Source organism: Barbus barbus (genome assembly GCF_936440315.1).
Source record: "Barbus barbus genome assembly, chromosome: 47".
Lineage (NCBI taxonomy): Eukaryota > Metazoa > Chordata > Actinopteri > Cypriniformes > Cyprinidae > Barbus > Barbus barbus.
In genome coordinates this window covers 21,676,428-21,686,290 of record NC_136725.1, presented here as the reverse complement: position 1 = coordinate 21,686,290, position 9,863 = coordinate 21,676,428, and the positions used below count along the sequence as shown (strand labels likewise).

The 9,863-nt window shown below is 38.2% G+C and overlaps 1 protein-coding gene and 1 pseudogene across 2 annotated transcripts; both read right to left on the bottom strand.

Moving 5' to 3' along the window:
- Positions 1 to 1,225: 1,225 nt before the first annotated feature.
- Positions 1,226 to 5,630, bottom strand: LOC306865365 (serine/threonine-protein kinase PLK2-like). Its single transcript, XM_079409925.1, has 14 exons — positions 5,404 to 5,630; positions 5,015 to 5,122; positions 4,813 to 4,929; positions 4,597 to 4,726; positions 4,242 to 4,425; positions 3,956 to 4,154; positions 3,711 to 3,858; positions 3,531 to 3,625; positions 3,314 to 3,449; positions 3,140 to 3,220; positions 2,894 to 3,053; positions 2,684 to 2,813; positions 2,206 to 2,316; positions 1,226 to 2,106 (listed from the first exon to the last, which is right to left on the bottom strand). Exons 1-14 carry the CDS (start codon positions 5,617 to 5,619, stop codon positions 1,915 to 1,917), a joined length of 2,007 nt encoding a protein of 668 aa, XP_079266051.1. The 5' UTR covers positions 5,620 to 5,630; the 3' UTR covers positions 1,226 to 1,914.
- A 2,557-nt stretch (positions 5,631 to 8,187) lies between these two features.
- On the bottom strand, positions 8,188 to 9,863 carry LOC306866256 (ATP synthase subunit C lysine N-methyltransferase-like; annotated as a pseudogene). Its single transcript has 6 exons — positions 9,812 to 9,863; positions 9,712 to 9,758; positions 9,516 to 9,620; positions 9,341 to 9,438; positions 9,211 to 9,261; positions 8,188 to 8,337 (listed from the first exon to the last, which is right to left on the bottom strand). The product of its transcript is annotated as an ATP synthase subunit C lysine N-methyltransferase-like (transcript).

Sequence of the window (9,863 nt, the reverse complement as noted above, 5' to 3'; positions counted from 1 at the left end):
GGGGTTCAGTGCCTCAAGGGAACCTCAGGCGTGGTATTGAAGGTGGAAGAGAACGCTGTACATTCACTCCCCCCACCTACAGTTCCTGCCAGATCTGAGACTCGAACTCGCAACCTTTGGGTTACGAGTCCGACTCTCTAACCATTAGGCCACGACTTCTCCCTATATAGCATGTATTAATGCCTTATTCAGCATGACCATATTTAAGATACCTTACTCCAACCCCATACCTAAACTTAACAACCACCTTATTGAGGCAAAAGACGTAATTAATAGTGAGACTTGGTCCCCAAAACTAAACTTTTTTTATATTGATTTTGTTGTGAAATGTGATTTAGAAATGTCAACGTTTTAGTGACATTAATTCATAAGCCGCAAGAAGCTGCATTCACATACAAATGACTGTCATTGTAAAAAATCTCTTAACTTTTTGTGTTACTGATCATGAGATTTTGAGCTAATATGATTGTTCATGTTATTTTGAGACACCAAAATTGAAGTCATACATGTTTGGAAAGACATGAATGTGAGGAAATGCTAGGATTTTCATGTTTGGGTGAGCTGTCCTTTTAAATTGCACTAAAAGAAGGATAGTAAAATCATGTTTAGTCCTAAACATGGTTTTCTATGGTATTTTCTCTAAGGAATGGATTTTGTGCAGTTCATAATCTATAAAAGAAGCATTGTGAGCCATCTGTGTTCAGATGCTTTTGGTTTGATTCATCGTAAACCTTTGATGAGCTTTTCATTTATCTTTTGTGCACTCCGTTTATCTTTAAATTATGACTAATTATAACAAATGAGTTAATTAGTGCATGATGAAAAGACCTACAATTTGTTGTTTGTCAGTGAAGGTGTAAAGCTTCATTATTTCTTTCGTTTGTGAAACAAAAATGGGTCACCGGTCTGTTCTAAATGCAAAAAATGAAATGCAATGAAGTAGTTTTAAGCAATGCATTAAAACCTCAGTACGAAATCAAGTCGAGTACTGTTACTCGTTTTAATATAGTGCATGTGAGGGCTTGACAGCGCAGCGTAGGGAGCTTGTGCTGGGCAGACAGTAGGTGGTGAAACAACACTCTCTTTTCTTGTTTTTCTTCCCTTTTGTAAGTATTTTGAAGCCGCTTCATCGGGCCCCTGGGGATTTACGTAATGGACTGCTTTGGCAGATGCAGGGACAATGGGGGTAATTGCACTTCAAAGAAGAAACAAAATACAACACCTCCACAATATTATTCATCTTTAATCTTCACACAAACATCAAGACAAGACAAACGCTGATTGCGGTTTTGCCATTGGCCTTGCATAAAAAGTTTGTCGCAACTCCCATGATGGCCCAGGAGATTGACGTACAGTAAAGGACAAAGCGCCAGTCACGATTATTGTTACGAACAATTAAATAACATGTGCTCACACGACATAATTCTAAGATCGTCTTTATTAAATAAATAAATACTGGGTTCTTTCTGATAATAAGTTATGTCCATGGCATTGCAGGTCGTGTCCACACAGTGAAATGCAGCCGGTTCTTCTCGCAACACAGGGATGGGAAGAACCGAACGTGCAGAACAGCATCGGATCGTTTCACGACGCAGCCCCGTGTCCTTAAACAGGAATGTTTTCACAGTTAAACGAAATCTGCTCTCAAGAGAGCTACATCCAACCACCCCGCCTTGCTGAAGCCACCTTGCCTCAACATAAACACCCCCTTTTTGGCTTCAACAAAGCAAGATTTCTGTATTAAAAAAGACTTAAACGAGATCTATTTGTCATTATTTCATCGTCGCCTCTGGTTCCAGCCCAGCTCGGTTCAGTCCGTTTGCAAAACTCATAATCCATGACATCTCCTCCCATCTTCGACACTCCCGTCCAGCCGTATGTAGTCCACATTCTTGTCCTTTCAAAGTCGCATCTTCAGTTGCATCTCTGCAGCAGCATGTTAAGTGCATATTCCATGCGGCTGCGCAGGTCCGCTGAGCAGCCGGACACGAGCAGGGTGCTGAGGCGCAGCGTGGTGGATACGCGGTCCTCGTTGATGTACGTCAGGAGGTATTCCTCGCTCTGATTGCACAGGATGATCTTGGTGTGATCGTGGTAGAAGTTCACCTGCAGGAATAGCGTGCGTTTAGAAATCAAGTAGCTTCACGTCAGCATCTCAGTATGTAGATACTTTTGCGTTCTGGAAGTACAAACGTGAAGTTTTACCTGGAAAGTGCCATTGTTGAAGAGCATCATGAGTGCTCGATCAGACTTGAGCCACTGAAGAAGATACAGTCTGGGTTTGCCTGCATCTGTGACATTGGGTAAATCACCTCCCTGTTGAGGAATAGCGAGTAGTAATCAGAAAATCTGATGCAAATTGCGTATTTGGGGTTTATAAAGACACACAATATTCAGTAATATTATCTGCACTGACACTACTCAACAAAACTTGAGCTGAATAATGGCACTATTGATTTCTGTAGAGCTGCTTACAGCTGAATTGAACTTGTTTCACAATTTGATTGAACTGAACTTGAATAAAGACACTACTGGCTTTTTTACAGCTGAGAATTTCTCACATTTGAAAAAGTTCTTTATTGTGAAGCTGCTTTAAATCTGGACTGTATAAAGCGCTGCAGTATATAAACAATGGTGGCTTGATTTGATAGCAATCACATTTCAACCAAGCGAGGACACTTACATCCATCAGATTCTCCTCCATGTAGTGAGAAAAGTATTTTAAGATGGTGACCTGGCCAACAAACTGCTCTGGGGCTTCTGTAGTGGAGAAGACTGAACATTGTCCCAGCTCTGCATAATAATGCACTGTCCTGAAGGTCAAAAAGACATGTTAGTCTTCATGAAATCAATTGTTTTTAAGCTAAAAAGACATCTAGGATCTTCAACATACTTTTTGTCTGACAGCAGGCTCATGTGAGTGCCGTTGTTAAAGAGAACGCCAACTGTGTGATCTGACAACTGGTAGCCAAAGCCGTACTTGTTGGAATAGTCCACCCACTTAGTCACCCACTGGAAGCTGCTGTTCACGCTCTCTTTTGAAATGTTATTAGCTGTGGACGAGAGATTAAAATGGATTATTAAAAGTGATGATTTTGCATTGGAGAAACAGATGGCGTTCAGATCGTTTGATACGCACCTTCCGGCATGTTCTCCAGACAGCCTCGCAGTACTCGAGCCACGGTGTCCGCGACACTTCCCATTGTGCTGTCCTCGATACCTGAAAACACAAAAAGCACCAAAACCCATTAGATATCGCATTAAAACATCCATTAACATCCTTAATTTGAAAAAAATAAAACGTGCAACGTACATTCGCTGCTGCTACTGCAGCTCCCGAGGGTTCCTCGCACTATCATTCGAATGCTGTCTTTAATGTGTTGTTTGCTGCTGGTGTCCTTCGTCGGGACAGCTGGTTTTCCAGCAGCTGGGATGGGGGCTTTACTGTCCTGTGGGAAATTAAGGAATGCGGGGTTAGGTTGCAATATTAAACTATCTGCTCAACTCTGACGAAGGATGAAGGAGCTCACCTCAAGAGTTTGTCTACAGGGTTGAGGGCTGATTGACGTTTTCCGGAGGTCAAGGCATACTCTGTTTATGTCTTCCTCCTCCTTGGTTGGTTTATCTGCCAGAAGCCAAGACGTTTATTAGTCTGATTATGCAATTTGGGTAATCCAGAAATGGTTTAGGTTAAACTAGTAAGCGCTTACTTTGAGTCTCCAAGTACTTGGCTTTGTCCTTCTTTCCACCGAACAGGGCGGCTGCGGCTTTCTTGAAGAAGCTCTTGGCAGGGCTGGTGTGGTGAAGGTCTGGGGCCGCATGGCAACAGTTAGCAGACAGTCTGTCTGGTGTGAAACCCTGATATAAGAGGGGGAAAAACAAGCTCAAAGCCACTGAATATTTCATTGTGTGGGAACTGGTCAAGATAGTTTAGTTTCCACAAAGAGACACACACCTGGCAGAAAAAGTCGTGGCGTAGGATGTCATCGAGGTGTGGCCTATCCATTGGGTTTTTGGCCAGCATACTGCTGATGAGATGCTTGGCTTGGGACGACAAAGACGACGGCATGGAGTATCGTGCTTCCCGAATGCACCGGTACGTTTCTTTAAGGTTAGTAGTCTCAAATGGAGGTCTTCCCAAAAGCATGGTATACCTGTTGGGATGCAAATTGTCCATTATAAATAAGCATTTCCATGACATTTACGTGAAATCCAAGAGAAAAGTCAGTCAATTTACTTACATCACACAACCGAGTGCCCACACGTCAGATTCACATCCATGCCCTTGCTTATTGAGGACTTCAGGCGACAGGTAGTTTGGTGTTCCACATATTGTTCTTCTACGGTTCTCCACCGGCTCGAGCTTTGCAGCCAAACCAAAGTCTCCAACCTTGAGCTCCATAGACTCACTGATGAAAAAGTTACCTGGGAAGAGCAACAGAATTGGGGTTTATTACATTTACATCTATTTGAATTTCATTCAAGGTACGTTTTATCAGTTTATGCATTCCCTGGGAACTCAACCCATGATTTTGGCATTGCTGCAGCCATATTTGAGCTACAGGTTGGCTTTATTAGTATATGTTAGTTGCTTACCTAGTTTAAGGTCTCTGTGTAGGATTTCTTGCTCATGGAGATACTTCAACCCCGAGACGATCTGTCTTAGGTAGTACCGAACCTCTGGTTCTGTAAGCACCTTTCGGGCCTTGAGAATATGTGCTAGTGACTGAAGACAAAAAAACTGTACATGAGCAACAATATTTCCTACAAGATCCGTTTCATCAATCGAAGAAGGACGTCAATAGCACTCACCCGTCTGCTGCAGTATTCAAGTAGAATGTAGATATTATCTTTGTCCTCGAAATGGTGGTAGAAGTGAACGATGTGTTTGTGATGCAGGGCTCTGTGCAACTCGATTTCTCTGTCGATCTGTCAATCAAATGGTTGCAAGCTTAATAAACAATTCAAGCAATGCAGCCAGGTGCAAATACATTACAACAGGAAAGCAAGTTACCTTTTCCCTTTGGTGAGGTTTGGAGACGCGCGTATGTGGAATGATTTTGGCTGCATACATTTTGCCTGTGCTCAGATCTGTAAATTCATAGCATTTGGCAAAACCACCCTACAACAGAGAGAGAGAGAGAGAGAGCATGCATTACAAGACAATGACAAACTAGAGCATATACATATAATATATTCAACTGTTAACCTCTTATGTAAATTTATGCATAACTATTTTTATTCATTTGGTTTATTTAATAGAAACATAAAATTCTAAATAAACACTACTATTGGTTATAATATGTAGCATGGCATTTTCATATTACTGTACTATGGTATGTAAATGGTGCTCCAAAAATACTATGGTATTACTTTTTCCTAAGTCAGATGTAAAATATTTACCTTGCCCAAAACTTTTCCTCTACAGTAACATTTCCCAGTGGCTGAATCCGAGATGATGCGTGACATTTCCTGCGTGGCATGAGCATTATTGTCCTCTGATTTCCCTCGTCTGCTCTCGGTGGGTCTGTGGTGTGTGTGTTCACACATCTTGCCGTTATTCACAGGCTGATGATGCTGATGGTGGTGGTGGTGTGTTAAAGTCCTGAGTATGTCCATGCTCGAGTCCAGACTGCGAGGAATCTCCACAGAGCCTCGCTCTTATACATGCGCGCGCCGCGCCGCGCCGCTCCGCCCAGTTCTTTTATTTCCACTGGAAGTAGACTCGCGTCTCTGAACAGCGGCTTGAATCGCAAAACCAATGTTATGGTTTGTTCTGTGACATATGAGGAGTTCAGATGCAAAAGCCGTCTGAAATTTTCTTTCTCAGGCTCCTATATTTATGTCCAGTTATTTCACTTTAATGCAATCAAAAGAACTTATTCATTGCCATTAAAGTGAAATTACTGAAGCTACACACAGGAGCCTGATACATTTCAAATGGCACTTTGAGGCTTTTGCATCTGAACTCTTCATATGGATTATTTTATTCCTGAGAACAGACTGTAAAGCACAGTTGTAAGGACTTTTATTAGCCTGCATTAAATTTAAATGTATAACTTTAACATGTAACAAAGAAACTAAACAAAATTAATATTATTTTCATATTTTTATTATTTATCTATACTCCAAACCCCTCTGTATCTTACAATGTGTTTTATAAATATTTTATTTTTCAGATTTTTAACGCATTTTATTCACTTATTATTACTTTATTCAATCTGTCCATATAGTTTGTGATTTTGTATCTATAAGGACATGCATGGGATATTACAGTAAAGCTCTCCAGCGCCACCATGCGGATGGATTTATATTAGTTTGAATGGATTTGGTTGTGTGGCGCATGTATGACTCATACTGACACTCCTGTTACACACAACCAACAGATTTATAACATTATTGATTTAGATATACAAGAAGCATTTAACCTACATAGATCATAATATTATATTTAGAGTCTAAATGATAGAAATCAAATAAATATGTTTGTGTTTTTATCATTTTCCCCACATATTTACATAATGTCATTGCTAATGTTTTTTTTTTTTTGTCTTTATGCAGCTTTTCTTTATGCAAGATGTGCTCAGCATCTAACAGTAGGCCTATGATTTGACTACAGTGTTAAATATTCACGTCCAGAAAACTGCCCTACCTCAAGGATCCTTTATTCAATGAAATAGCCATCAGTTTTTCAGTGTTCTGCAATAACAAATGTTATACAATGCACTGTTTTTTTGAAGTGGTCTTGAGGAAGAGTGGGAAAATGTTTACTCTAGTTTGGATAAGCTGAAGTGTGTTGATGCTGTTCTGTGGTTCTGAGAAGGCTGGGTTTCAAGTCCTAAAATATAGTGTTTACATGCAGAATTCAATTATTTATAGTTAAATTCAACAGGTAAACATTTATATTGATTGCATGCAGACGATGCAGATTCACAGTGCGGCTTAATAAAACACATAACAGTGTAAAATTAAAAGCAGATCCCATTTTCACTTTTTTTTCCTATTGCTTTTCATGTATAGCTGACCACATGTCTAATGAATTATTCATCAGTGATGTCAAACTGCAGCCTGGAAGGTTCTTCTATAGCAGGGTGTAAAGACATGAATGTGTGGAAGAGTGCTTGTGTTTGCAGGGTTAGTTGGACATTGCATAAAAACATAAGCTTTATTTTCCAGCCAACGGCATCAGTTTTAATTGAGGGTAAAATAGCGGACAGTGTCATAATAATGACAAGATCTATTCTAGGTATTGTTAGGGAGATTATGAGACAAATTATCCATTAGAATGTTTATGTATTATATCCCTAATAACCATCCCAACTGAATGCAACAAACATTTTCAGAGCGTTTGATTCATGCTCCTTTACTGAGTTTTAATATGACAGACCTACAGTGATTTGCAAAAGTCTTGAGACCATGTTGAAAATCTTGGATTGTGTTTCATTTTAACCTTGAAATAAAGTTTCAGGATTTGTATGTCAATATTTCAGATTCAGTAATGTATCTGACTCTACCACACAAATCAAATGTAAGTTAATGAGTGGCATTGATCATGTGACTCTTTGTACTGACAGAAAAAGGTGAAATTCAAGATGCCTTCTGAGTCATCGCAATTCCAGTGTTATCTGTGAGATATTATTCTGTTATGCTTTCATTTTCATTTTAAAAGTTTTGTTTGTAGTGTTTTTGTCATTTTTATTATCTTTATTTTTAAAAGTTTTTGTTCATTTTCATTTTTAATTATTAATTTAATTTATCAAAATATTTTTAATATATGCTTGTTATTACAATAATAGTTTGTTTTAATTGAATAAAATAATAATAACCTTGCTTAAATCATGCTGGAATGCTTGGAAACTCTGAAATATATGTCTGTTTTTTAGTTTAACTTCTTATAGGCTAATTAAATAGTAGAAAATGTAAAATAGAAGCATTTTCATTATTAATCTCCGACTTTTAGATCCCAATGTACAGTGTATGTCCAATACAAGGCAAGAAATTTATTTAACATCACACATCAAATATTTCAGCTTGCTTTGGAATAGGATTTGGAAATTCACACAGAGCCATTAATCCCTCTGTTATGTAAGGCTTTTATAAAGAGCAAAATATCTCGATTTCTAAGCTACATGTGGCTTCTTAGTCACCATTGATAATGGACTGCTCACTGGAGACCAGAAGGCTGGTTCAGGCCGGCGATTGGTGAGAAGATGTTCTGGACGGGTCTCTAGCACCTGGTTTAATCCAGATCCAGCAGTGAGGAAAAGGGAAACGGCACACAATGACTCTGGCATCCTCAGGAAGTTCCTTTTACAACTTCTCTTCCAGAACCCCCATCTGCCACGTTGACACGTATAAATCATCATAAAAAATCTTCAACCCTCATATGCTTTACAAAAAGTCACACTAAGATGTTTTGCTAACACTTAGGTTTAGTATAGTTAACTAAAACCATAAAAAAACATTTTCCTTACTTGAAATAAACATTAACTGAAAGAAAATGTTAAATGGAGTACATGTGTGTGTGTTTAAATAAATATATATATATGTTTATATTTATATGCAATGTAAATATATTTTTCAGTGTCATTGATATAAATAAAATACCTAAAATTCTAAAATACCTAAAACTAAAACTGAAGTAAAAATTAAAAGTTATACAAATTATAAAAAATAAAAGCTAATAAAATGTCAGTTATTAAGACTTTATATTTAAAGTAAAATGAGGAAAATACAGAAATAAAAACTAATTCAAAATTAATGAATAATAAATTCATTAAAAACTACTGTAGTCAATAATAATTTAACAATTTACAATACATTTACAATAACTAATGCAATAGTTAACAATAATTAACATTTATTCATTAATTGCAATTCCAATTTTCTTATATTAACATAATTAATGCTTCATGAATTAACAATGAACAATACCATATTTCTAAATTAATTTTACTTTAAATTAAATTAACTTAAAAATAATAAAAGCTACAAAAAATGTATTTTTTGTTTACATCTTATGCGTTAACTAAAGTTAACATATTGAAGCTTACTTGCAGGTTTTAATGCAAGCAAGGACACTAAATAAGTGTCAGCATTTTATAAAAATGAAAATACTTCAACTTCATGAAATACATGTTGGATTTGCAACGGACAGAAAATGAATGTTATGATCTTATAGCGCCCCCACATGTCAATCCAGCAACATACCACTGCAGGAGCCAGGAACACGGTCACGTTTCTGTATTTGGACAGAACAGTCTGAAATATCAAAGAGCTGCAGTAAGGAAAGCTTATGTTTGACATAATGTAAAATACCTGAAATACATATATAGCTTACCTTCCAGAAGTCCTGTTACTCCACGCCACCATGTGTCATAATATGGAGTTTAATTCAAAACCTGTGCATTGAAATCCCATTGACGATGCTGCAAAAACCTGCATTTCAGAATAGGAGAGTTACTGCATGAGAGGAAGTATAAGCTCCAAAATCTGACATTTTATCCATGACTTAACAAACGTCCATCGCCTGATCCCAGGTCAGCCAGACGGCCTTTGCGTCCTTCTAGAAGCTTGATAACATTTAGAGTTTGTTCTTTTGTTGAAGGTAAAAATGGCACCTGGGAGAATATCATACCAGACCTTTTCAGCTCCTTACCTTGTCTCAACTTCTCTCTATTAAAGAGAGAAATGTGCAGAAAGTCAAAGCACCTTTAGTCTGAAAGGGATGCAGAACATGGCCCAGAGTCCGTAGACTCCTGCGAAGGCAGATCCGATCAGTCAGGTGACATTGGGCCAGACCGCTGATGACTGAACCACCTGCTGCTGTGCTCCTCAAGAATGACCTCAATACAGTCCTCCAT

Bases quoted from the DNA above. Each gene is read 5' to 3' on its own strand.
- LOC306865365 (XM_079409925.1), bottom strand. From the start codon at position 5,619: ATGGACATACTCAGGACTTTAACACACCACCACCACCATCAGCATCAT. The intron at 4,155-4,241 runs GTAAGTAAATTG...GCATCCCAACAG, and splicing joins TGGGCACTCGGTTGTGTGAT to GTATACCATGCTTTTGGGAA. The intron at 3,450-3,530 runs GTGAGCTCCTTC...AATTTCCCACAG, and splicing joins CCTGTAGACAAACTCTTGAG to GACAGTAAAGCCCCCATCCC.